Below are 27,602 nucleotides of genomic sequence, written 5' to 3' on the forward strand. Positions count from 1 at the left end.
CACACTCCCTCGCTCCTGCCTCTCCGGCCTCCGTCCTCATGGCCAGGATGGGCTCGTTAATGGAGTGGCCTGCCCATCTGCATGAATGACAGGCAGCTTCCTGGTCTGCTTGTGAGCTCTCCAAGCTGAAATCCTCCTAACTCGGGATGAGCTCCCAACCCGGCCAGCCTACTCCCAGCGCTCTTCTGATCCGCCCCCGTCCCTGCACCCATCCAAAACAGGACCACACCCTCCAAGATGAAAAAGAAAGAAACCCATGACTAGGTACTGGGAGGAATTATCATCCTGGCCGGGTGCCCTCCATACACACTCAATGAAGTAAAAATTGGAAGGTGACAGTTCTTTCAGCCAGTAATTCAAATCCTGCTTCTGCTCCCCTTTCTCTCCCTGAAAATCAGGCACATTGTTCTTGTCCCTCCCCAGTTTTCTGGCTTCCCACTCCCTCCAGCTTCATGCTTTGTGTTGTGCTGAATAAAATGAACATATTTTTCTCTATGAGGCTTCTTTTGGCTCTTCTCTAAGTAAGAAGCAGCTCAGGGGCTTCTGGGCCTTGTGGAGTGGAAAACGCCTGGGGAGCTTGAGGTTGGGGTGGGCCTGGTGACAGTAGGCGTGGTCGGGGACACACAGTGGGCCAGGCCCCTGGTGACGTGAGCTACACGTCTCATTTCCTTCTCAGAACGACCCCTTGGGGGTAGGCACCACTGCCCCAGCACCTGTTCTCCTAGCGCCTGTGATAGGTGAACACGAGTATAAGGCCCAGCCGTGCCCTGCCTGCCACATCTGTGACCTTGGGGGAGTTACTGAGCCTTTTATGCCTTGGTTTCCTCACCTATCAAATGGAAACAACAGTGCCACCTACATCATGAGATGCTGCAGATGATGTATCTAGCATAGCGCTCAATAAGTAATTACTATCATCAGTAGCGACCAAGAAGGTAATGTAGATAAAATGCCTAGCACAGTGCCTGGGCCACAGTTGGCACACAAACGTTCATGCCATTTCCATATCTGCTGACACACACATTCTCACACACACACACACACACACACACACACACACATCCGTTTACATCTTCTTTTGGAGATTCCAAGAGACACAGAGTCTGGTCTCAGTTCTGCCTCTAGGAGCTGTGTGCTTTTGAACAGCTTACTTGCCGTCTCTGGATTTCTATTTTTTCATCTGAAAATGAGAAACTGGATAGTTGTTCAAAGATGAAAACAGCTCCTCTGGTCTCTCAAGGATAGAATCCATCAGTTCCTGGAGCAAAGGGGCCCCATCTCCCTAAGTTTGGGTGACGAGCCAGCTAGACTGAGCAGGGGGGCTGGGGGGCAGGCTATTCTTCGTCCACCTCCAGGCCTCAGGCTTGAGCAGAGGAGCGCCCAGGGACCCCAGAGGGGAGACAGAACCTCCAGACAGAACCTCCAGACTCCTTTCCAAAGATTTTTATTGGGCTTTTCACTTGTACATCACTTTTAGTTATGTTTCCATGTTGGTCCAGGATTCAGCCTCAATGGAGAATGAAGGGCGAGGACATTGCCCAGTCAAGCGCTCTCCACTTGAAAGCTCCTGGTCACAATGACATGGCCCGGCCTCCACCATCTCTGTCCCTCAACTGTAGTTGCCCCATCAGCCCAGGCTCAGCTGCAGCCCAGAGTAATCCTAACAACTGCACACCAGAGGTGGTCCAGGCTGTGCTTTAGGCTGCATAAAAGTTTCCTGGAGCTGGAAAGTTCTCCAAGCCAGTCTCGTCCCCAGAAGCAAGGAGGGCAGATGGGCAGAGCCACAGGCTAGACGCCAGCGCATTACTTGCAGGTGGCGTAGTAGAGCACACGCCCATTGATGTAGTTGCGGATCTGTTCCACATGCTTCTCCAACCCCGTCAGGTCCGCCGAGCGAAGCATGACGGCCTGGCTCCCCCGAAGCAGCTCCGACTCCATGTCTGAGGGCAGATGGGACAGCAGGGGGAGGAAGAGGAGCTGGTGAGACATCCAAAGACTCCCAACCCTTCCTTCGCCTCCCACCCACCTGGAGGCAGCACCTGCGGGAGAAATCACCTCCACCTTGAGGGAGTCTGGCCCCTAAGGCAGCTCTCTCCAGCCTTAGGCTTCTCCGGCCCCTTCCCACTTTTACAGAAACGTGGCAGGGGCCAGACCCGGGAAGCCCTGACCCTAATGATCCCCTGCATCTACTCTTCTCTGCTCCAGGCAGAGTTGTCCCAGGCTGATGAGGGAGGCCACTGGTAGCAAGGTTAGAAACCCGCTATATTGGACCCGGACAGCTGCCATCCCACCAGCGATCCCTCAGGTAGGCACCAGGGCAAAAGCGCTGGGTGGCCAGAATTCCTCCCCATTTTCCATCCCCAAAATGCCACTCCAGATAAACCTAGTCCTCCCCCTTCGGTCCATTCCGCATACCACCGCCAGATTATGTGTGGAGGATGTGAAGGACTCCGAAGCGATCTAGTCCAGCCTGTCCCTCCTGTCATCCTAGGCAGAAGCCCCTGGTACCACATGCATGGGAGCTAGTACCCAGCCTCAGCCTGAACTTTCCGGGAATACGGCAGAGGGCACTGCCTCACAAGCCTCCAACTTTAGACAGTTCTGCTTGTTAAAACGTCTTCTCTTTAAGCCAGAATCTGAGCACATCTCGCTTCCACCCAATTGTCCCAGGTCTGTCTCCTGGGATGTAGGAATCTATTCTTTCTGTCTCCCACATGGCAGTCCTTCTGATGTCTGAGACCCCATCTTCCCCAGATGAAACCTCCCCAGTTCCTTCATCCATTCCTCATCTGATATAATCACCGGGCCTTCCCTACCTCCCAACCCTGGTCACCCTCCCTCTGAAGTGTGCGGGTTCATCAATATCCCTTCTGAAGATGTAGTAGCCTCCACTGAACTCCATCTCCCAGGTGAGAGCCTATCACCAGAGTGTAACAGGGTTATTACCAGGCTGACATTCACCCATATGGACCTATGGGCTAATAAAGCATTGACATTTTTACAGCTGCTGTTCTGTTCCCTGGGCCCCATCCCCAGAGGCTCCCTAAGTATGATCTTCCCCATAACCCTGCAATTAAAGGTAAATTCCTACAAGCAGGTAAATGCTTACTCCAATGCTACAACCTGAGCCTTTCTGGCTGGTAGGTACAGGATACACCAGTTACTAAATACTTCTAATATCATCTTTGAGCCACTACTTCCCTTATTTATTCTGGCTGTTTTGTATTTATTAGCTCTTTTGGCAGGAGCAAGGCACTTCTGACTTATACCAAGCTTACAGTTACTCAAAACTCTTGGGTGTTTTTCAGGTGAGTTATAACTTGTATGTGTTTATCATTTACCAGTTATGAAGTCTTTAGCTACATTAGCCACTGAGAAGCCAGGCCTCACCTGAGCTACACTGTAGGTCCAAACAAGGCCAAAATGAGAGGGAATTTTTCTCCTTACTTCATTTTATCCTGTTAGTTTCAGCCCATCCTTTTAGACTTCTGAGACTGCCTTAGAACGCTGGTTCTGTTGTCTAGTGTATTAACTGCCTGACATCCTCAGATTTGATTAGCAAGTTCTTTATCTTCATACAAAACACTGGTGGACAGGGCCAGGGCATGCACTGACCCAGCCCTGGGCTCCTCCATCTAGGGCAGCTCCTCTCGCCTCCCACTTCAGGTGTGGCTGCCGACAGCCTCATATCTACTCCCTGTCAACTCACCAGCCCACCTCCCTCCATAGTGTCCATCTGGCTAGCCAAGCAGATTTTGGTCAAAAGCTTTCTCTAAAATTCAAAGAAACTCTGGTTGTGGCATTCACGGGGCAGTGATCCCATTATCACATCTTAGAGATTGAGCCTGGAAATCTCTGTTTTCTTTTCCACGGAACCTCAGAACCCTTTCGAAAACGCCTTTCGTTATGGTTTGCTATATTCAAAAGGCTTGGATGGTTTCCTACTGCCTCCAGGGCTGAGTCTACGCACCTCCTCCTGGCATCAGGGCCTGCCTCCTGGACCAGCCACACTGTCTCCATGCTACTTCTCTCCCACCTGTTCTGTCCTCATCCACCCTCCTCTCCAGGTGGGTGGTCCCACCTGCATCCTCAGAACATGTCTTGTTCCTACCCCCACAGCCTGTCTTGATGTCCCTCCTCTTACTCAACAGTGTCTCCCAGACTTACACATCCTCCCAGGCCCACCTCAGATCTTATCTTTTTTGAACATTACCTTCACCGAACGTTTCTCTCTGACGTTATCTATCCTCTGAGCCCCTAGAGCTCCTATTATTCGGGCTTTTATCACAGACTTCCTTGTGCTGTTGCATACAGTCTCATGAAGCTGGCGGCCAAAAGGAAAAATGGCCTCATCTGGATTGCAAGCCTCTTGGGGGCAGGCCTAGTCTCGTGAACATCTCCACATTCCTCACAGCCCCATTATATGTCTTGCACTTAGCCGGTGCTCAGGAAATCCCAACTGATCTCACCCCCTTAGCACTGCTATCTCCAAACAGTAGGCCTCAGGAACCCTGGGTAGGGAGCCGCCTTCAGGGATGCCCCACAGACCAAGCCCCTGGACCACTCCCTCACCTCTCATCCTGTCCATCATCTCCATGGTTTCCCCAAACAGTTCCTCCGCCTCCGCCTTTACGCTCAGGATCCGGCTGCCCTGCTCTCCCAGCATGGGGCTCCGACCCAACCGGTCCTTCAACGCAGCATATTTTTGCTTTATTCTCTCAAATCCCTGAAAAAGGAAGAACAGTCTCCACATCACCATCATCATCAAAGTCCTAAAGATCTTTGGCTAAAGGACTTGATATCACCCAAATCAGCACACAGAGATGAGGTGCCTCCTAATATCCCCAGTGGGTTGGTTCTGCCTATAAAAGCTCCTGGGGCCACAAACCACACCTTACCCTGTCTCCCCACCACGATCTGCAGTGCCTGTCATTTTCCAGCTCACCCCCGCTGCAGGGCCAGGTACACAGTTGTCACTTAATAGTATGTTTAGCAGCTTGGCCGTTGTACAGGGACCACTAGTACCCTGGAGACACTGAGGATGGCTCTGTGACCTTCTCTCTGATCTAATTCTGACAGCGATGGGGCTCAGGTTGGGCTAAGTCAAGAGTGTCTGTCTGGGCTGGGTGACCACGACAGGGGACAAGCTCTGGATTGTATGTCAAGAGACCTGCTTTGTAGATGTGTTTTACACCTAGACAAAGCCACCACTTCCTCTGTGAAAGGAGAGGGATTGGACCGGCTGCTTCCAACATCCCTGAAACAGCTCCACCAAAGGCAGCCAGAGGGAGAATTCCGATGCCTGGCTAGGTGTGCCTTAATCCTGAAGCCCCACCCCATGGATATTTCAGAATAACTATTCCTCAAAGTGCTTTGGAGCCCATGGTCTTATAAAGGGTATAGAGTCCTCTTCCGCTCCCGCTGGCTGTGCTTCCTTGGGCTAACTCTGCCCTCTCTGTACCTCCTGGGCACTCAGTGCCTGCTGGCTGGCCTCCTCTGCCAGCTGCTGGGCCTGGGCTGCCTCCGCCCGCTGCCGCCGGGCCCGGCGGCCGAGCGCCTCCATCCGTGCTCGGAAGCCACCCAGCTGCTCTATCATGCTGGTCATCAGTTTTTCCGCCGGCCCCAGAACCTGCTGAACCTTTGTGGAAAAAGAGACCTGGAGTTTGGGGTGGGTCTCATAGGTAGCAGCCATCATTCTTCCTTCATCCAACTCATCAGGCCACAAAACCGCTCTTCAGCCAGGCCATCACTATCACCACCATCCCAATCCTCTATCTGCTCTCCGGCAGCCAGGCCTCCCCCTGCTCCAGCTGACCCCCAACCCCGACGCCTACTGCAGCTCAGAGCCCACCCTGGCTTCTGCACCAGCCACAAGTCCAAAAAACAAAAGGCTTAAAGCCAGGCCCGAGGCGCGTAGCTCCCCCTTCTTTAGGGCCCCAGCTCAGTTTCCACCCAGGTCACTTGCTGGCATCGTCTATGCCTCCTGCCTGATTCTGAATGTTCATTCCCACAGTGGGGGAAAGACACCGTAACGCCTACCTCAGCAACCCTGTCCTGGATAAGCCGAAGGGAGCGGCGGGTGCCTTGCATGGTGTCCTGGGCCTCCTGCAGCGCCAGCGTGCCCTGCCGCAGGCTCCCCAGCACGTCTTCCACCTGGCCCTCCACTGCCTGGGCCCGGCTCCTGGGGCCAGGGGAGCAGAAGGGAGGGGGGAGAATGGGTGCACCGAGCATGAAGAGATGTGAGGTCCAACTCACTCCCCAGTCCCAGAGAATATCCTTTCCAGCCAAGACAAGAAGTCGAGCACTAACTCAGTAGCGTTTCCTTCCCAGGACCCACCAAGCAGGGATGCCTGAGGCAGCCTTTGGGGACAGTTGCTAATACAGAAGATGGGGCCATGCTGAGGAAAGTTGAACCTGGGTGCTGTGTATCTCTTCACCATCCCCCACCACAGGAAGCACACCCCCACCCCGCACCCCTGTCTCCCAGCCCTCGGGACTCCTCTGACTTGCAGAGGTTCCTCCTTGCTTCCAGCAAAAGAGTTGGGGAGCAAAACCCCAGCCGGGTCCTGGGAGACACTCAGAGCCCAGGGCCTCACCTGGCCTGCTCAGCCTCAGCCTGGAGCCTGCGAGCCCGAGCAATGTCCTGCTTGGTCTGGGACAGCACCAGGTCCACATTGGGGAGCCTGGCTGCAATGGCCTGGATCTCATTCATCTTCTGCAGGACTGTGGCAGAGTCTGTGGGCAGCCACAGGGCCAGCACGGCCTCACTGACCTCCTGGATGGTGGCTGGGTCGGTGTCAGGGTCTGGAAGACATGCCATCCATTGGACTGGGGGAGCCCAGCCACCTCCCCAAAGGTCAGAGGCCTCTGCGGGCCAAGCAGCACCCATGCGCAGCACCTTCGTGGCATCTCTGCCCAGGCTGCCCGAGGAGCTGCCGCTCCCTCCCAGGCACACACTTCCGGGCCTGCGGCCGCGGGAGAATGGCTGTCGGCACAGCTGTGGCACCTAAGTGGCGCCACAGGAAGCTGCAGGCAGGGGAGGAGGAGCTGGTGCCAGGCAGCTGGTACCGAACAATGCCTGCAGCACAGACATAATCAGCCCTAAAGTGGAGAGACCAGCCAGGAACAGGCACTACTTCCTTGGCAATAAGACCCTTCCATGTGCCCCTCCTCTGGCCAGAGTGCTCATTTTTGCAAAGGCGGATCAAGATTTTCCAGGCTTTGTTCACATGTCACCTTCTGAGAGAGGCCAGCCCAGGCCATCCAATCTAGGATCGCAAACTCCACCCTTTGCCAACACTCCTTATCCTCCTTCCCAGCTTGAGCTTTCTCCCTAACATTTATCACCACTCACACGGCAAACACCTAACTCATTTATCGGGTTTTCTGTCATTTCCCCACTAGAATATAAGCGACATGAGGACAGGGACTGACTTTCAACCACAGGTATAGCCCAGCCCCTAGCATAGTGCCTGGCACCTGGAGGCACTCTGTTTGTACATTGAATGAATGATTGAAGGGGCTCCGGTCTCAGGCCTTCCCTTTACTATTCAAGCAAACTGGGACAAGTCGACTGGCTTCTCTGAGCTCAGCTTCCCAATCTGTGAAATGGGAATCACGATGCCCAACACCAAGGGATGATATGAAACAATCAATTAGGAGGAATTTCATAAAGAACCTGTGAGTCCCATCCCCAAACTTTGGCCTGCCCCTTCATCCACCACTGTCAGGCACCATCTCCCAGCCTCCAGGTGACATTCTCCCCCATTCTGGGGCTCTCTGGGAGGCTTACTCTAGCCTGGCCTCGGGCTAGTCAGGGCACTTCAGTCGGATCCTTCCTGCTGCTCTCCAACCTGCCACCTGCATTCAGGAGGGGGCTCTGGCCTCTTGGAGCAAAGGCACCGCAATAGTAGCAGGAAGAATGACTGTCAGTACACCAGGCCCTCAGCTCATGTTAACTGGGCTCCTAGCCAAGCAAATTCCCTGGCAGGGACCAGAAATCTAATAATATCACTTCATATTCCTGAGGCACCTTTAATTTTTCAAAACACATTTTACATCAGTTGTTTGATGCCTGGAATAAACTTGTGAAATACTATCATCCCAGTTGGCAGAAGCAAAAGTTGAGGCAAAGAGGAAAGCAACTTGCCCAAAGTCCCACAGGTTTCCTGAGTCCTGTCCAGGGACCTTCCCACTCCCCAGGGTGGCAAGGAAGGGAATCAGGTTCATTTATTCACTCAACCAATGTGGGATGCTTTTCTGGACCTGGCCTTATGCTAGATGCTGGGGACAAGATAGACATCCATCCCTGACCTCTTGGAGTTCGGAGGCCAGTGTGGGGGCAAACTCTACCCTGGTAGACAGATGAATTCAACAACCACAGGCTCAGAGCAGAGCAGGGAAGATCAGACTCCAGAGGGGAGTCAGGGGGAGGGGATGACCAGATAGAGTGGTCAGGAAAGGCCCCTCAAGGGAGATATTTAGACGCAGACGTGGAGGGCAAGAATCAGCAGCCTAAGAGAAAGCATCCCAGGCAGAGAAAGAGAGAGCGCCTCCGAGGCTGGCAAGAGCCTGGCCTGTTCAAAGACGGTTTGTGAGCAAAGTGGAGAGGATACAGGCCATGCCCAGGAAGTGACAGAGGCCATGATAAGGACCTGGGAGTTTATTCCAAGAACAAGGGAAAGCCAGTGAAGGATTTTAGGCATGAGTGGGATGTGACCACGCTTATGCATTTTTCAAAGATGTTTCCCACTGTTCTGTTGAGAACAGGCCATGAGGGAGCAGGAAGGAGGTGGGAGATCACCTAGAGGCCATGCAGCCATCCAGGTGAGCAATGGGGGCTGGTCCAGGAGACCAGGGAAGGAGGCAGCTGACTGATGAATGGGACTGGGGACAGGGAATGGGGCACTGAGGACAGGCAGAAGTCGAAACATCAGCCCAGGGGAAGGTGAAGACCAGCTCACCTGAGAGGAAGTCCCGGACCTGCTGGATGAGGAGCCGTGTGCGTCTGACGTCTTCCTCCATCTGGGAGCGGCTGGTGCTCACCTGCGCCTCCAGGCGCTGAGCATCTGACTGCACCCGCGAGGTGGCTTCCTCCGCTGCCCTGATCTGCTGACACACACTACAGGTTAGCAGGAGTTAAAGCCCCAAGAGAGCCTCTCAGCAGCCCCCGAGGATTCCGTAGGCATCTGCTACCCAAGATCTACCTGGGAAACATTTGTAAGTAGCTCAGTCTGGCCCCAGAAGAAATGATGTAAAAACACTGGCCTCAATCTCTCTCTCTCACTTGCCGTGAGGCCACGGACAAGTCACCTGACAACTCTGGGCTTTCGTCTCCTGGCTACAAAACGGGAGCTCTGAGTTGCCTGGGGACTCTGTCCCCTCTGCCTCCTTCTACGTGTGCCGCCCGCCCCCATCTCAGCCACACCTACCATCTGCCTGGTCTGTTGGAGCTGGGCATTGAAGCCCCGAAGCTGCTCGGCCACCTGCCCCGCCGTCCGGAAGGCCCCACCTGCCCTGGGGAGGGCGCCTCTGCAGCGGGAGCCACAGGCCGTGCCATTGTCTCGGGGACACAGCTCACCGGGGCATGCTCCTGGGGTGCAAGCCATCTCCCTGGAGCCCCCACAGAGCTGTAGAGAGATGGGGACGTCAAATGGGGCCCCCAAGGATCCTCAACAACCACTCCCATCCCGCACCTGGGAAACAAACAGCCAGACATCTCCATGGCAACCGGGCACCAGAAACTTGTTTGCTTGGTAACTAGTGAGCACACGGTAAGGGGCCAAGGGTCAGGATGGGTGGAGGTGCGGTAGGTTCACGTGGCCCCAGTTGGAAATGTGGAGAAACAGTTGGTGAGTGACAAGCTAGGGCAGGGGAGCCCTGGAAGTGGGGCTCTGTGACAGGAGTCACCTTGTTGATGGTGGGTGTCAGATCAGGCAAGGAAGCCATCTCCAGCCTCAGGGCCACGAGCTGGGGGCCACCAGCTCCTCCTCCTCCTCCCACCTGCTGCTCCAGCCCCTCGGCCTCTCTCCGGCTGTCCCTGAGCTGCAGCAGCCGGTGGGAGCTGTCTGCGATCTGCTGAGCAGCCTGGGATGACCGCTGGTGGGCCGCAGTCAGAATCTGGAAGGCTCCTGGGAGAAGAACAGAGGGAACCCAGCTGGCCCTAGACCCGGAGGCCTGGAGATGGGGGAGAAGCAGGAGAGGGGATGAAGCCTGGCCCCGCATGAGGGTCTGCGTACCCCGCCTCACCTGAAGGCACAGCACTGCTTATTTTTTCAAACTGCTCCCTCTTGCCCTGATACATAACGAGGAGGCGATTGAAGCTTCTGTCCAGATTCTCCAGGTCTCCCGGAAGGGACAAGGTCTCCTCCTCCAGGGGTAGATCCAGCTGCAGGCCCTGGAGAGTCCGCCTGAGGTGGGAGAGCAGCTTCCACTAAAGTATAGGAAGGGGGGCTTCCTCCCCAGAACCGGCCATCCCCTCGGAGAAATCGCTACAGAGCCAGGAAAAACAGAAGCCAACAGCAAAAGCCACAGAAGGGAGCCTCCACAGGCTGGAGAGGATTCTGCTGGGCGAAAGCTGGTGCAACCTCCCTCCACCCCTCTGCAGGCAGACCCGTAAAAACCTCTCCCTCCTGGACGTGTGTGACCCTAACAGCTCCGGCTCTCCTCCACCTCCCCATGCCAGCTTCCACGAGGAGCATCCGATGACCCCCTCCTCCTCGGCTCCCTACAGGCTGACGTCAGCCACACCTGTACCATCCAGGCTCCCGAGTCTCTCTTCTGCAGCCCACACCTCCCCACGGAGCTCCCATAGCTGCTGCCCGCTGGTCATCTCCACCTGAAGGGCATCACCTGCCCAGACCCACGACCACCGAGCTTTCAGACATTCCTCCCTTGCAGGCCCTTTGCAGCTCCAGTCACCACCATTCCCTCCCACCAGCCTCACATTCTCTGTGGCCGGGCTGTACTCAGCATGGACCATCCTTCTGGAAAGCCTCTCCAGGCCTGCACGCCCAGCCCACCAAATGCCTGCGGACTCCCTGCTCAGTCCTGACACCAAGGTCAATCGCACACCTGGATGGCTCGGGCCCCCACAGTCAGCAAGTACTCGGGGAAAGCAAACATAAAAACTTCAGAAGAAAATCTCACTGAGAAAATGCCTCTGCTGGTAGGAGGGGGCTGTGGGTGGGACTGCTCTCCTTCCCAAGGCAAACACAAGTTATTTTTAGAGCCCTGCCTCTCAGATGCCCTCCACCAGGGTGACTAATGCAGAGCTGACTCTCCCACAGGCAGTGCCAGGCACTTGAAAGAACTCGGGGCTTGGGCTCCTGCCTGTGCTCCTGGTCCCCTGCTCTGCCCCTCAGAGGCCACGTGACTCCATCACATCACCTATCTGTGCCTGTTTCCTCATCTGCAAAACAGAAGTAATAACACCCACCACACCAACCTCCCAGGACTGTTGTGACAGTGAAAAGAGAGACATCTGTGAAAAGGCTTGGTAGACTGTAAAGGGCTGTAACTGATGTGAGGCAGGACCAGAGTGACCCTATGGGGACCCACGTGGAGTTATTCTTCTGCCACGTGGCTCAGCAGGGACAGGGAATGACCTGATGGAGAAGATGGCGTTGGCCACCTGGGCCACCTCCTGCTCCGTGACCAAGGCACCACCGAGGATGGCTTGGATCTGCTCCATCTTGTTCTTCGCATCCAGCATCCGGGAGGCCAGGCCACGGTCCTCCAAGCCTGGTCCAGGCCACAGGCTGGCGGTAGCATTGCGGAGGCTGCTGAGGCGGAGGGCCTGCTCCCGGAGGCCTGCATCATAGGTCTGGAAGCAGGGGTGGCAAGCCACGCACACCGGGTAGCGGTCGCAGTAGCCCCGCTGGCATTGGTCGCAGCGCGGCCCCGTCAAGCCGGGGCGGCAGAGGCAGCGGCCTGAGGCCTTGTCGCAGCCTGGACCCTCAGTTCCTCGGAAGTCGCAGTCACAGGCTAGGGCGGGAGAGATGAAGGTCAGAGGCCAGGGGTCAGGAAGATCAGGTGTCTGGTGGGGAGAGCCCAAAGAGGAGGTCTGACCTCGGGGTCTTTCAGACTTAGAATAAGACTGTCAAGGCCAGAATGAAATCGTGGTGATGACAGCAAGCCCTTGCGTAGCACCTCCTATGTGCCAGACACTGTTCTGAGCCTCACTCACTGGGCACACACCAATGCCTGTGACCCTCACGCCCACTCTGTGGAAGAGTTAGCACGCCTGTTTTCACATTCTCACAGATGAAGCAGTGTACTTCGACTGAGGCAGGGTGCCCCTTCCCCAGCTGAGGAAACTGAGGCCCAAAGAAGGTGAGCAACTCCCCCTCAAGGTGACAGAGCTGAGAACAGACTCGGGTCTGCGTCCTCTTGTCACTACTTGTCAAACTGACTCCCCCTTGGGACTCACTTTCTCCATCTTTGAAGAGGGAGAGCAGGGCGTTTCCTGCAGATGGCTTGGGAAAGGCTTCTCCAGGGACATGGGGAGCAAGGCAGCCCTCCTGGCACAGGGACGTGGGGACATGGGGATGGCCTGGTGTCAGCCCTGGGGCAGCAGTGGGGAGCGGCACTCCTAGGGGCTGCCAGGGCCCACCCCATGGGGACCAGCACGGGATGTCCTCCCACATCACAGACCCACGCGCCCCCCCCCGCCAGCCCCCCTGAGCGTGCACCCCCCCCCCCCACGGCCCCTGCATCCCCACTCAGCGATCGCACCTCGGCACCCTGCAGCTGCATCTCCATAGGTCCTGTCGGGACACTGGCGGATGGCTGCAGCGCTGCAGGTCAGGCCACCAAACCCTTCCCGACAGGGGCACTGCCCTGTGAACTGTCGGGGGAGAGCCCAGTCAGGGAGCAGAACTCCCCAGTGCGCCCCCAAAACTAGGGCTCCCACTAGGACACAAGCTCTGACGTCAGAGCCCAGGACGGCCTGCAGAAGGTATGCAAATGTGGCAGGCCACAGGCTGAGAGCCACGGAGGGAGGGACATGTGGTAGCCTCCCCAAGGGAACAGGGACAGAAATAGCCCACCCTGGCTTTGGAAAGGCCCGGACGGGTAGCGTGGAGAGGAGACAGAGGCTGGGAGGGGAGACAGAGGCTGGGAGGGGAGACAGAGGCTGGTGGGTGGAGCCTCCCCTGCTGAGGGCCGCACGGGCCACCCCACCGCGTACCTGGTTGCACTGGGGGCTGAGGGAGTTGTGCGGGGCGCAGGCACACGGCTCGCAGCCCCGGCCGCTGGCCAGCTTCCAGTGGTAGGGAGCGCACTGGTCACATTTGGGGCCCACCACGTGGGGCAGACACAGGCAGCGCCCACTCTCCTCATCACACGGCATGTCACGCCGGGCACCCAGGAGGCTGCAGTCACAGCCTGCGCGGGAGGGAGGGCTGCTGAGCTCGGGGGACAGGCCACCAAAATCTCACCCCCAGAGGATGTGCAACAGGGAGGGGCCCAGCCTGGGAAAAGAACAAGGCAGGGCTGTTCCCCGCCCCCGCCACCACCGCCTGCAGATAACCTGGCTGATTCATAAGGCCCTGCGCTTTCCCTCTCGTCCCAGCCCCTGGCTGCTTGGCCACCTGCCCACCCTCCGTCTCAGTCCCACCTTCCAATGCAGGCCTGTGCTGCCACCTGCTGGAGGCCAGTGGCATAGCACTGGCACACAACGCAGTGAGCAGGACCCGTCCCAGATCTGCAGGCCCCAGGCCACCTGCCCCAGGCCATGGCAGGCTAGGCCCCCTACTCACGGTGGCAGCCCTGCGGGTTGGCGTAGGTGAGTCCTGTAAATCCCGGCTTGCACAGGTCACAGCGTTCCCCCTGCACATGCTCCTTGCACACGCACTGCCCAGTCACTGGGTCACAGGGAGCTCCTGGCACTGCCCCATCGGGATCACACTCGCAGGCTGAGAGACAAAGGCAGCCACGCCAGGAGGGACAAAGAAGAAAAGCAGAGTCAAGAGCACATGCTAGAAGCCAGACTTCCTGGTTCAAATCCTTGTTCTGTCACTTCCTGACTTACAACCTTTCCACTTTAGTCGAGTTATTTAAGCCCCCTTGCCTCAGTTTCCTCATCTATAAAATGGGGATAATTATATAACACTCATAGGCTTCTTATGAGGAATAAAGCAGGTGGAACAGTGCTTGGCACATGGCAAGTACTATAAAAGTTTTGGTTGGCATCATTTACTAAATAACTACTCCGTGGCCAGCACTGAATGGGGCACTCTTGCCTGTTGCCTCATGTAATCCTCACGATAACCCTGAGAGGTGAGGATGTTTATCCCCATTGTACAGATGAGAAAACTGAGGCTCAGAGATGTTCAAAGAGCATACTCAAGGTCACACAGCAAGTAAGTGCTGGAAACAGAAGTCAAACTTAAGTCTTTCTCACTCTTTCCATAAACAGATAATATCAACAGGAAGTGAACCAACCTTCTCCCACCCCCACACCTGGACCCCTTTCATGGCTTTCAGAACAAAGGCTCTTCCTTCATCTAGAAAGTCTTGCCTGGTTAACCCCGCCCGAATTGGAGTGCTTCAGTCCCTTTGCTCTCTCCTATATGAACTCACTGGCCCTTGTGATATGTTGTCACTCCTAGATGACTTACATGTTCATTTAACAAACATTCCTGGAGCATCTATTATTTGCCTGTTGTTGTGCTAGGGCCCGAGGATACAAGAATAATCCCTGCCGTGGAGGGGTCCTTAATGTTGGAGGAAGCAGGAAAATAAAGAGCAAATCACATTGACTTGCTTAGAAGGGCACAGCTAAGGTAAAAATAATTTCCCACAAGTCCTGACACACAACCAAGTCTTCATGCGTCCTGAAGGCATGTGTGTCCTTAGGGACATGTGCTCTATTGTGCCCAGAACAGATGGGGGTTAATAGATAGATGGATCCCTGGGTCCCCAAAGTCCCTACTCACGGATGCAGGTCTCCTGAATGGGAGCACCAGGACGCCGGTTCCGGAAATAGTGCAGCTGACACCGCTCACAGTTCTTGCCCTCGGTGTGGTCCCGGCAGTTGTCACACACACCTCCATGTGCCCCTTGGCTGGTGGCAAACACGGCCGGGTCGAAGTGACATGTCTCTGAGTGTCCGTTGCAGTCACACCCTACAAAAGGAGATTCCCAGGAATGCCAGGTGACCAGCATCGTTGCCATGTACGAAGCACATTCCATGCTAAATCACTGGCATCCCCAGGAACTCTGCAAGATGCTCAGGTCTGGGAAATAGGGAAACTGAGGCCCAGGGAGGCTTGTGTAATTTATTTCAGGTTATATAGCCAGTGAGAAAGGAAAATAGGGAACTCAGGCCTCCTGACTCTCAGCATGGGGACTCACCCAAGAATAATAATATCCATGTTGGGCCAAAGAGAGCGCCCTTGGCATGGTCCCGCGCCAACCCTCCCCCACTGCCACCATGGAGCTCCTGCTGGGTTACTGCCCCTTTCTGGGCTGGGGACACTTGTTGCCCTTATTTATTCAGGGAAGGGCCCTGCCTCAGGGGCCATCTGGGGGAAAAAGGATGATAAAACAGGGAGCCAGATATATCCTACACAGGATAAGGCAACTGGAGAGGCCAGAAGGAGAACCTGGCGTGAGCACGAAAGGTGTGTGGTATCAGAAGCGTGGACCGACCTATGGTCCCTCCATGCCTGGCTGAGGAGAAGGGTTGGGGCAGTGGGAGGATGCAACTCAAATACTCTCTCCTTCCCCAAAGAGCAAGGAGAGCTTAAATTATAGAGATGCAGTTAAGCTCAGATTTAAATAATAAAGACTAGAGTCTCCCTGCGCTCCAGATGAGGTCATTAATGCCCAGAGGCGCCAGCCCCGCAACCAATCACTGAAGAGGAGGTGGGTGATCCCAGGCTCATACGCTGGCATTCGTGGGGGTCCTGGTCATCTGCGGGTCTCCAGGGCCGATTGTTGTAGAAGGGTGCACAGCGCTCACAGTTGGGCCCGGCAGTGTTGTGCTGGCAGACACAGACCTCATGGACCTAGAAGAGGGGCCACTGGTCACCTGGAATCATCACCATAGGAGCATCCCAGCGATGCACTTGCCCTCTCCTCTCTGACCTTAGGATCCAGCTCCAACCCCAGCTCCTCCAGCCCTCACTCAGCTCCTGTGACGCTCCCACCTGCCTGCTTGTGTGTGTCTGTGTCTGTGTGTGTGCGCACACGCACGCACACATGAGTGCACACCTGCACTGCTCCTGCAGTTAGGTTTTTAAAAGCTCAGTCCTTGCATTTGGCCATCCCTATGCTGCCCAGTCCAAAGCAGCACCTGTAAGGTACTCAGGCAGCCTTAATGGTAAACTGTGATTCTAGAAGCTTGTGCACCCTCTGGAGATTTATATTCCAACAATTTCTATGACTGCAGTTGTTTGGTTAATGAGACTGCGGTGATGAATTGGTACTAGACTCATGAAGGTATAAAAATAGAATAGCAATTGTGTGCTAATTGTCTTCCAAATTAAGCTCACCACCCGCTGGCTGGCATAGAGGACCTGTACCAAGTTTGCTCCATCCTCATCCCCTACTCGCTCCTAACATCACAGCCGAGCTGAACTAGCTGCTCCCTGGACAAGCCCTACTTTTCCCCACCTTTTGGCCTGTACTGATGGTTTTTTTTTTCCTGCCTAGAAGTCCCTTTGCTCTCTAGTCACCAGCAAAATCCTGCCAGCTAGAGTGGCATGTCCTTCACCAGGCCTGCCTGGTCCCTCTAGTTCCATGGATTTCACCTCTGGATGCGTTTTGGCATCATCTGGGGAGCTTTGTAAAAAATACCAATGCCCAGGCCCAATTCAATGCAACCTCAGGGACGAGGCCCAGGCATCAGTATGTTTTAAAGTGGTGATTCCGTTGTGCAGCCAGATTTGACAACCACCGGGTCTGGGCAGGTCTTCGCCCTCCTCTACATCCTCACAGGCCAGCAATCCTGCTCAGCCTGTGTGCTGGTCTTTTGTTCATGGACCCTAACGGATGACACATCTCTGGCACTGGTCTCCCTCTGGCCCGTTCTGTAGCTGGGGCAGGCGCTGGCCGAAAGTGGAAAGGATAAAGCTGCCCCATGCTCGTGTCACCTTACTTCCCTCGAGGGTAACTTTACATGATTTCATTGTGCGCCTCTGTCCCCTGGGGCAAATATCATGCTCCCATATGTTAATAGAAGAACTGAAGCCCCAGAAAAGTGAAATGATAATTCCCTCTGCTTCTTGGTCAAAGGATCTCTCTCCTCTACTGATGGTTCTTAGGTTTGGTTTCACAGCAAAATCTTCTGGGTTACTTATTAAGCTGGAATTTCTCTCTTCCTTCCCTGATGCATCTGACTCCACTGCTCTGGGGTGTACTTAGCATCTGTGTTAGACTCTGTCCTCTCACTCTGCCCCATGTCTCACCTCTAAATGGGACTTTACAGTCCCCAAACCAGTGGATCACAACCCTGGCAGGATGTTAGAATCACCTGGGAGCTTTAAATAACAATAATAAAACCAGAGTGTCTGAAGTTGGGGGTCCGGGGGATACTTTTTAAGCTCCCCAGGAAATTACTATGCGTCGCCAGGGCTGAAAATCAATGCCTTAAGTTCCCCACAACACCCACGGGTATACGTCTACTTATATATATGCTTATCCTTACAGATACTTCTGTGCCACTGAATAAAAACTATCTCAAACCATAAAGCAGGTCCAAAGAAGCGCTACAAAAGCTGACCTCTAAAATTATAATCATTTAGGCTCATGTTCACCGTTGCTAAAATATTAAATACTCGAGTCTTACGTTGAGTGCCCTCCCTCCTTTGCAGGAGCCCCAAGGGTGTCAGTCTGCCCTGGTCTTTCCCCCTCCCCTCTCCTCTCCCCCTGCCCTGGGCTGTCACCTGCACGGTGGTGGAGGGGCCAGCAGGGGCTCTGGAACTGGGTGCACAGCGGTCAGCGTGCCCATTACAGAAGCAGCTCCCCTGCAGACGCAGCTGGGACACAGCATAGTAGGCGCTGGGAGGGTGATAGCCCCTCTGGGGCACAGGGGCCAGCCTGGTGAAGTTGACTCTCAAGTTCGTGACCTCCCCCAGCTCTGAGGGGGACAAACAACAAGGAGGGAGGGGGTAGAGACGGGAAAACAAAGAATGGGAAGTTATACGCAAATAAATGGACTCCTAGGGCAGGATGACAAGGAAAGGAATTCTGGCCTCCCCATCCCATCTTCCTCAACCTTCCCACAACAGAAAAGACCCCCTCCACTCTGACGCGGGCCTTTTGAGTCTCTGGGGCCACCACAATACTACGGGCTAAGCAAGGCAAGTGTTCAATCCAACCGTGACGACAGAGGTAGGAAAGACCAGGAAATGCCCACGATCTGGGTTGCAACCCTGTTTTGTTCCCCATTCGCAGTCCTACAGACTAGAGGAATAGCCACACTGACCTTGAATTTTTTGACTTTGAGTTGCTGGGATCCCAGAGGCTAAATCCATAAGATGAAGTTGGACCTGCAGAGAGACAGGAAAGGGAAGACATGAGGATGAGGAAAACTGTGGCCAAGCCCAGAGGTCCTCCTTTCCCTTCGATGTCCCACCCTCCTCATACTGAGACCTTTCTTACCTGGAGCCTGAGATGACCACAGACGTGAGGCCTGCCAATTGCTCTGGGGGAGTAAGATGATCACTGGGCCCTAGATGAGTGTGTGTGTATGTGTGTACAACCTCTCCTCTCTAATTGAAAATATAGCTATCCAAGAATTTCCTGATTTCCTTGGGTCAGAAATTACAGTAAGATATATAATAGACATAGGGGATGACTGAGACCGTCCAGAGCCCAAGGGTGCACAGATGTGCTGACCACCATGCTCTAGACAACCCCGATTTCAACTATGCTGTTCTTATTTGATTGACGGAAAAAAAAAAAAAACACTCATTGGATGTATCTTCAGCTGCATAGCCCAGGAAGAGTTTTCACATCAACCTTCCACAAATTAGGGAAAAGTCCCACGTTCTGACATGGGGTCTGAGGGATGTGATTCACATGGATCTGGATACGGCGATAACCAAGGAGGAGCAGTTGCAGGAAAGGAAAGGGACGCACTGTCCACAGGGAAGGCAGCGCTCAGAGCAGCTTCAAGGGCTCCCCTGAGCCTCAGCCAGAGAAAGGAGAAGAGAAAATACAGCCCCCATGGTGGTGGGGTTGGGGAGCAATGATGAAAGAAGTGAAAGGCTTCGACCCCAGGTGGGAGGATTCGGGCAGAAAGGGTTGGGTTGTACGGTGCACTCAATACGTATCTGAAATATCCCTCCTGGGCAGCAAAGAAGATGCACAGCAAAGAGGTGCCCAGAGAGGTCATTATTGGGGAGCTCAGGAAAGACATCAAGGCTCTCTACCAGTGAAAGGGGGGTTGTTCTCGTAGATTCTCCAAAGAATCTGTGTGACCACGTGAGTGATGGGGTGTGGGAGGCCTCTTCCCATGCCTACTTTTTCAGGGTCCCCTCTGCCTACCTTGGCCCCATCCAGGTGCCTGTTAGGCTTCTGGGGCAGAGGCTGGCACCGAGCATCCTGCCAGCTTTGAGGCTGGCCCTGGCGGACCCAGGGGAAGGCAGAGGTGCAGTCTGCAGCCAGGTACTGGTACACCCGCCAGGTCTTGCCGAAGTCCGAGGAGCGCTCGATCAGCATGCCAGCAGGCATGGGTCCCTGCAGAGACACACAGGGTGGTGGCCTGAGTGACCCCTCTGTAGGGACACCATCACAGAAAGAGACTCTTAAAGATGTGCTGGTGGCCCCTGAGAACCACAGCGAGGAGGGAGAAAGGGGGCTGCTTGGGGCAAGGAGCCTCAGGGGTACCAGGGTCTAACTCTCCTGGCAAACCACTGCCCCAGCCTGTTTTCCCCAGGGGAACTATGGAAAGTGATAGAAGGCAGATCTGCATTCCAGAAGGCATGATCCCTAGCTCAGCCCACCACCCAGGCGGCCAGACCAGAAAATTCTCCCACTGCACTTCCCATAGCCAACCATTTTTTATCCCCACTAGCTCCTGATTCTCTTTTTCTTCTTTTCTAACACAGCCATGGCCATAGCCCAGGCCCCGGTCATGCTGAGCCTGGGTTCCTGCAACAGCCTGGAACTCAAGCCCAGCCTCCGTCCAGGCTCTCCTGGCCACAACCCCCCACTTCACCTACAGGCTTATCTGATCACGTCACTCCCTGTGAGACCCTTCCATGGGCCTGCATTGGCCTAAAGATAAAATGCAAGCCCCTTAGCATGACATACTGTCATGTCCCTACTTCTTCCCTAGGTGATTTCATCCATTTCTCGTGACTTTCAGTGCTGTCTTTATGCTGACAGCTCCCGGCTTGGAACACTTCCTTCAGTTCATAAAACCAACCTCCACACAGAGAGAACTTTCTTTCTACAGCCGTGACTCTCCTCTGCTAAAAACCTCCCAATGGCTTTCTACTCTTTGTTTTTTCCCAGCTTTATTGAGATATTATGGACATGTAATATATGTAAGTTTAAGGCGTATCAAATGTGATGACTTGATACTCATATATGCCACACAATGATTACTGCAATAAGGTTAGTTAACACTTCTACCCTTTCACACTTCTTACCTTTTGTGTGTCATGATAACACAAGATCTACTCCCTTAACGACTTTCAGGTGCCTAGTACAGTACTATTAATTATAGTCACCATGCTGTACATTAGATCTGCAGAACTTATTCATCTTACATCTGGAAGTTTATATCCTTTGATCAACACCCCTCCATTTCCCCCACCCTCCAGCCCCTGGCAACCACCATCCTCTCTATGTTGATGAGTTCAGCTTTCCAAGATTCCATGTATAAGTGGAGACATGCGGTATTTGTTTCCTGTCTGTCTAATTTCACTTAGCAGAATGCCCTCAAAGTCCATTCATGTTGTCACAAGAAGCAGGATTTCCTTCTTTTTTCATGGCTGAATATTCCTGTGTGTGTGTGTGTGTGTGTGTGTGTGTGTGTGTGTGTGTGACATTTTCTTTATCCATTCATCCATTGATGGACACTTAGGTTGTTTTCATATCTTAGCTATTATGAATAATACTGCAATGAACTTGGGAGTTACAGACATCTCTTTGAGATAATGTCTTCATTTCATTCCAACATATACCCAGAAGTGGGATTGCTGGATCATATGGAGATTTTGTTTTTTTAACTTTTTGAGGAAACATCATACTGTTCTCCATAGTGGCTGCACCAATTTACATTCCCTCTAATGACGCACAAATGTTCCCTTTTCTCCACACTCTCACCAACACCTATCTCTTATCTTATTTTTTTTTCTGGCCGTGCCACCGGGCTTATGGGATGTCCCCCCACAGGGGCTGAACCCCGGACCACAGCAGTAAAACCCCAGAATCCTAACCGCTAGACCACCAGGGAACTCATCTTTTCAATGACAGCCATTCTGACAGGTGTGAAGTGACATCTCATTGTGGTCTTGATTTGCATTTCTCTGATGACGTCGAGCATCTTTTCTTGTACCTGTTGGCCCTTTGTATGTCTTATTTGGAGAATTACCTATTCAAGTCCTCTGCCCACTATTCTTGAATAAATCTGAACTCCTGACCATAAGTGAAGAGGACCTGTGCTCCTGGGCCCTGCCTCCTCACCCCATCTCCTGCCACTGTCCACCTCCATCTCCTCAAGCCCTCAGTCACTCCCTGCTCGTTCCCTCCTCTGAGCCTTTGTTCATGTTGTTTCTTCTGCCTGGAATGCTCCTCCCCCTGGCGGGGTCCTTTTCATGTTTTGTTCTCAGCTTAAATGGCACTTCCTCACAGAGATCTTTTTATACCTATCTCACGTACATCCTTCTGCCCACACTCTGCCCACCCCACCCCATCATTTCCTATTCCAGGATCTCATTTATTTCCTTCATAAATGTCACCACAATATCCACTTATTTGCTGTTTTCCTGCTTTTTATTTTTCTCCCACTAGCTCAGGGTTTCCCAGCCTTGGCACTTGAATATCTGAAGTTGAATAATTCCTTGCCACGGGGTCGGTCCTGGTCATTACAGGATGCTTAGCGGAACCCCTAACCTCTTCTCGCTCGATGTCAATACCCACATACCCACAGCATACACACAGTTGTGACAACCAAAAGTTTGTCTGTAAATTGCCAAGTATCTCCTGCTTGAGAACCATTACAGTAAACCATAGGCCCCTTGTTATCTTTTTTTTTTTTTCCTGCATGGTGTGGCTCGTAGGATCTTAGTTTCCTGACCAGGGATTTAACACATGAGCCCTGCAGTGGCGCAGTGGAAGCACAGAGTCCTAACCACTGGACCACCAGGGAATTGCCCCACCGTGTCTATCTTGTTCACAGTGTACCCCCAGCATCTAGCACATAGTAGGCATTTAGTACAGTTGAACAAATAGATGAATCTTTACTTTCCTCCCTCCCTGTAAACTCATCTCTCAGCAGTTTGTAGCCTTCCACATCCCTATCTCTCACCACCATTTACACATTTGCCCCTCCACACCCTGTGTACATTCCTTTGCCCCTTCCCCCAAGTATATACCTTTCTTGCCTCTTGCTTCCTGGCCTTTGCACATTGCTGTTCTCTTTGCCTGGAATGAACTTAAATTTCAGCTGGATATCACTGGCCTAGGAAATTTCATCTTCCCCTGTTCTCTGATCCACTCCACCAAAGACAGATCAAGCTGGATACCCCCTTCCTGGGCTCCCCAGCACCTCTTCTTACCAACATCAGAGCACACATCCCATTGTCTTGCTACTGGTTCTTTGTCTTCCCTACATATATCAAAGCAACTTGAGGACTGTGATTCTAGTTCTAGTCATCTTTTTAACAGCATACAATCAGTGTGTGGCAAGAATGGACAAGTAAATGAATGGGTCAGTGATGACAAAGCCATGAGACTACCAGTATCCATCCAAGTGAATGTTGCCTTTAGAAGGTGTCACCACTAGAGACCAGGCATTTGTTCAAATGGCACTGGAATTTCTCAAAATACTTTTGATCTATTCTAGAGGCAAGTTTCTTAGAGCAACTTCCTCAGTCATGTACGATATTAGGTCCTATTACTTTATATTCACAGCTCATTTTAACTCCTGAAAATATTACCCTTCCTGATCATCTAATCTCATTGACCAAACTTGATCCTTAAATATTTGACTATTTCTGTAGAAAGAATAAAATCAAATCTCTGAAAAGGAAAAAAAAAAAGACCTTTCACTAATGAATGAAAATGTTCCCTCCTAAAGGCATATCCCCAAATGCTAGTTCAAAAGCAGAATCTGAAAAGTAATAGCACTGAATGAGCAGGTTGCTCCAAAAGCACATCTTACATTTGGATGGGCCAGTTCTTGGCTATTTGTTAAACTCAATCTCATCAGCAAAGTTATAAAACAGATTATACCAAGAATACACAACTATACAATAAGTTGCCAGGCTTAGTAGAATCGGTCCTGGCAGAGCTTAATAAATTAGATGGGCTAAGCGTGGGGAATGCAGAAAGGTAGAAGATACATAAGCATTACACAGTCAAGACAGCGAGCCTGGAGGTGGCACTGTTCTCCCAGAAGTGGTACCTCTGCTGTCACCATGATATAGGTTCAGGGTATATATTGCCCCAGCCTGGGGAAGGGAAGCCCACCCAGCATGTGGTACAATCACCTCCAGCCTGAGGAGACAAAGACCCTGTGCTCTCCATGAGTCCAAGTCCACATGGCCAAGAGCCTCCCCTCCTATCCACTGCCATGCACAGGAAGCACACCTTAATATCCATCATGATGTCTTGAAGCTGGAATTTCCTGTCCAGGTCCAGCTGCAGAGAGACAGGGCTCACATCTGGAAAGAAAAAACGCAGGCATTTTAGAGCAGAGACTACTTCCCAGGCTCTAAGACATGAGAAACTCTCTAACCTTGATTTTCCAATTTCCCTCTCAGAGAAGAGCGATACCCATATGCGTCTACTTATATCACCTCTTCAAGATCCTATCTCTTCTTGGCCAAACTTCCTTCCCACCATCACTTGATATTCCTAAACCCTTAAAGAATTCCAACTCCTCTGTTCAACACATATCTGTTTCCAAAGCTCAGTTCCTTTGGTAAGCCCACTGTGACTAAGAAGAATGACATTAAGGCATTTCTCTCTCTTCTGACTCTCTCATTAACCCCCAATAAATTCTTCTACCTACAACATTTGGAAGACTTCAAATACAAAGACAGTAAGTTCTGCTTGTAGACCACCCATGTCCCACCACCATAAGAAAGGCCTGGGAAACCCACAGGGCTCCTGGGTACCCTCTCCATCCTGTGGGAGGCTCCACATGTTTGGGCTCCTGGAGGTGATGGCAGGCCCTTACCATTCTGTGACTGCCACCAGCTCATGGGGCCCGAGGACGAAACCACATTCTCCACTCGGTGACCGTTGTAATTGTGAGGCAACCTGGAGTCACATTTGCAGCACTTCATCTGCCACTGTGGGACAGGGAGAAGCCAGAGATTCAAAGGTGGGGCCAGAGAGAATTCCCCCCTTATATCCTGAGGGCCCAGAACATTCTCTCCATGGAAATGCTACCCTTAGGGATCCACTGATTTCATTAATACATTTGGAAGGATCAACCTCTCAAAACAAGGCTATTAGTCATCTTTTCATTTTGTGTCCCTGCTAATACATACCTAAGTAAATAGTAAATAGATGTTGTGGTTGGGAAAGAGGTATGAGGGGGTAGAAAAAAGTAATTTTCCTATATGATATTGACTCAAAGAGAAATTTGAAAAGAGTGCTAAGAGCAAAGAAAAGAAAGAGAAGTTCACATTAATTTACCGTCTACTATGTGCTAAGTGTAGGCTAGAGAGTTTTATATTTCATTTCACTTAATCCTGGCAGCCTGGGGACAGTTGAGTTTCTAAGGATTAGGGAGAAGCAACAGGAGAAAAGGACAAGGGAATTTGGGGTTCCAGTCCTAGCTCTCCTCTGTAAATTGAATGGAGATTGAAGCAGAGTCATTCAATCATTCAACAAATATTTATTGAACACATACTACAAGTTAGACTCTACTCTGGGCTCTGGAGTTATAATAGTGAACAAAACAAAGACCCAGCCATCAGGAAGCCAACATCCTAGTAACATTTAGATGATCCCAAAGGCCTTCCAGCACTGACATCTGGGACTTGAAGATCTTTCCCAGGTTTGGCACCCCCTACCCACAGGAGAGAAGCCTAGGGTCTCTAACCAGATGGAGCTCTGTAGGTAGTGTCCCAATGCCAGAAAGGCATAGGGCAGAAGAAGTCTGCAGCCCTGGGGCTGAAGGCAGAGACTCTTTCCCATGAAGATCTGGGTCTAGGTGGGCAGCCAAGAAGGAAACAGCCTCACTGGGGAGGTCCCCCCAAAACAGCCCCTTCCCTGGCCTGCCCATGCCCTGGAGGGAGACAAAAGATAGAACTGAACCTCATAGGCTCCAGAGAAGGGTAGAGATCCCCAAGAAAAAGAACACAGCCAGAGAACGTGGCCCTTGTTCTTTCAGGTTGTACCCATGTGTGCAAACGTGGGTGCATGTATGGGCACGCACACGTACCTCCCCCACAGAGATACCATGGCCTTGCCCCAGGTTCATCACACAACACACATAAAACCTATTTTCTTTGAGTAGCCATGGTCCCCAACCTTGTGCCCAGCAGAAAGAACACTGTTCAGAGAGCTCCCAACTGACCCACATGTAAAAGCAGGGCTTGGATGAGAACCTCCCTAGTCTGCGGGTCCCTCTGGGTAGGGACGACTGTACCGCCCCACACCCCCTGCCTCTGCTTTCCCCTAAGGCTCCACTCACCAGAACCAGGGGAAAGCTCGGGCGCTTCTCCGAGGCCTTCCAGGCCCTGAACCTCCGCCCCGTCCAGGGAAGGCGTTAAGCTAATGAGGCCGATGTTCAGAACCGGTGGTGTCTGCTGAACTGGTGAAGCTGACGGCTCAGTCCCAAAGGGACTGAGTTAACCCGCGGAGTCTGTGCCTTGAGTTATAGAAACTCCTTGCCCAACACCCCTCCGCCCCCTGCACTGCTGACAAAGCCTGGGACAGTGGAGGATGCGCGAGGGGAGTTAGGAGTCCTGGCTCTGTGAGCTTCCACCTCCCACCCCATTTTCCAGCTCCCACCTCCAATCTGCAAACTAAGAGGACTGTCACCTTTCCTGATGCTTGGAGGTATCCTCATCATGTCCCAAAGTGCTCTATTAAACAATAACCTTTGATATGACACAAATGAACTTGTTTTCAATACAGGAACAGATTCACAGACACAGAAAACAAACTTTGCTTACCAAAGGAGAAAGTAAGGGAGGAATAAATTTGGGACTTGGAATTAACAGATATAGATTACTATCTATAAAATAGATAAACAACAGTGTCCTGCTGTATAGCACAGGGAACTATATTCAATATCTTGTAATAACCTATAATAGAAAAGAATATTAAAAAATCTTTAAATGATTATGAAATATGTAAAAAAAAAAACAATATGGGAGGATGTGTAATGCTCTCATACTGGCTGGCACATGTGCCTCATATAAAACAGCATGCACTGTCTATCCCTTGCCCTGCTACATTTTTCTTCATAGTAATAGCTCCACTGGATATATTGTTCATTTACCATCAATTTATTTGCTCACAGTGTTTGTTTGCTGTCTGCCTCCCCCTGTTAGAATGTAGACAATGTGAGGGCAGAACTTACTTTCCTTCACGCTGTATTCCAGTGCTTAGCAATGTGCCTAGCACGTAGTAGGCCCTCTATAAATACTTTTTGAATGACTAATAGATGCTCAGGAAATGCTAGCATTTTCATTTACATTAGCACTAGACTCCCTCCCTGGGAGTTTAATAGGAGGGAAGAGGGAGTAAGGTGACAAACATTAATATTAAGTGACTAGAGCGTCTACCATGTGCCAGATACTGTATCAGGAATTTCAGTGCATTAACCTATTTAAGTCTTACAACCACCCTATGTAGTAATATTATTCCCATTTCACATGCAAGAAAGCTGCGGCTCCACGAAGCTACATGACTTTCTTGTTGACTGGTAGCCAGTGCCGGCACCAGCACCAGACAGGATCCCTCCCCACATCCTTCTCTTCTCCTCCTTCCCTCCCTCTCTGTCATCCTCTCACATCCACTAGGAAACCACCTGGGTGTACAGACACCATGGGACGCATGGTAAAGGGTGACAATCTCTGTCTCACCCAAAGGGTCTGGTCTGACCCTGAGGCTGACCATGGCAGAGCCTCAGGCAGAGAGAGCACTTTGGGAAGAAAGCTGGCTTGTCAGGCTAACCCAGCTCAGTTAACACAGAGACTGCAGATGTGTCAGTGGCTAAAATAAATACCTGAGCACTTAAAATAATCCTTTCTGGGCAAAAGATGCCTCTTGCTGGAATCTGAGTCTCCTCCAGAATCCTATTTTGGTCCCTAGGCAGCAAGCATGCCCTTCTCCCCAATCTGCCCAGCCTCTCAGAGGCAAACTTTTCCACTTCCCATCCTCCGTCTGCACTCAGCACATGTCCTGTGGAGAAACAAGGGTCAGCTGGGCCAGCTGTCTTCCTGCGACCTGTCGCG

General features: G+C 52.3%; 1 protein-coding gene across 2 annotated transcripts in view; it reads right to left on the minus strand.

Moving 5' to 3' along the window:
• Positions 1 to 1,428: 1,428 nt before the first annotated feature.
• LAMB3 (laminin subunit beta 3) overlaps positions 1,429 to 27,602 on the minus strand; it is a 40,095-nt gene continuing 13,921 nt past the window's right edge. For both annotated transcript variants that reach the window (XM_057729021.1, XM_057729020.1), the window contains 20 exons: positions 24,365 to 24,479; positions 23,773 to 23,846; positions 19,498 to 19,689; positions 18,434 to 18,497; positions 17,892 to 18,085; positions 15,893 to 16,013; positions 14,940 to 15,128; positions 13,761 to 13,916; positions 13,190 to 13,386; positions 12,736 to 12,847; positions 11,607 to 11,985; positions 10,249 to 10,409; positions 9,910 to 10,130; positions 9,432 to 9,629; positions 8,964 to 9,108; positions 6,597 to 6,804; positions 6,040 to 6,181; positions 5,462 to 5,638; positions 4,573 to 4,726; positions 1,429 to 1,940 (listed from right to left, as the gene is read on the minus strand). In XM_057729021.1, the coding sequence (XP_057585004.1) occupies positions 1,804 to 1,940; positions 4,573 to 4,726; positions 5,462 to 5,638; positions 6,040 to 6,181; positions 6,597 to 6,804; positions 8,964 to 9,108; positions 9,432 to 9,629; positions 9,910 to 10,130; positions 10,249 to 10,409; positions 11,607 to 11,985; positions 12,736 to 12,847; positions 13,190 to 13,386; positions 13,761 to 13,916; positions 14,940 to 15,128; positions 15,893 to 16,013; positions 17,892 to 18,085; positions 18,434 to 18,497; positions 19,498 to 19,689; positions 23,773 to 23,846; positions 24,365 to 24,473 (3,330 nt within the window). In that variant the 5' untranslated portion in view covers positions 24,474 to 24,479 and the 3' untranslated portion in view covers positions 1,429 to 1,803. The remainder of the gene's footprint in view (positions 1,941 to 4,572; positions 4,727 to 5,461; positions 5,639 to 6,039; positions 6,182 to 6,596; positions 6,805 to 8,963; positions 9,109 to 9,431; positions 9,630 to 9,909; positions 10,131 to 10,248; positions 10,410 to 11,606; positions 11,986 to 12,735; positions 12,848 to 13,189; positions 13,387 to 13,760; positions 13,917 to 14,939; positions 15,129 to 15,892; positions 16,014 to 17,891; positions 18,086 to 18,433; positions 18,498 to 19,497; positions 19,690 to 23,772; positions 23,847 to 24,364; positions 24,480 to 27,602) is intronic.

The sequence above is a fragment of the Hippopotamus amphibius genome, chromosome 3 (assembly GCF_030028045.1).
Source record: "Hippopotamus amphibius kiboko isolate mHipAmp2 chromosome 3, mHipAmp2.hap2, whole genome shotgun sequence".
In the NCBI taxonomy this organism is placed as follows: domain Eukaryota; kingdom Metazoa; phylum Chordata; class Mammalia; order Artiodactyla; family Hippopotamidae; genus Hippopotamus; species Hippopotamus amphibius.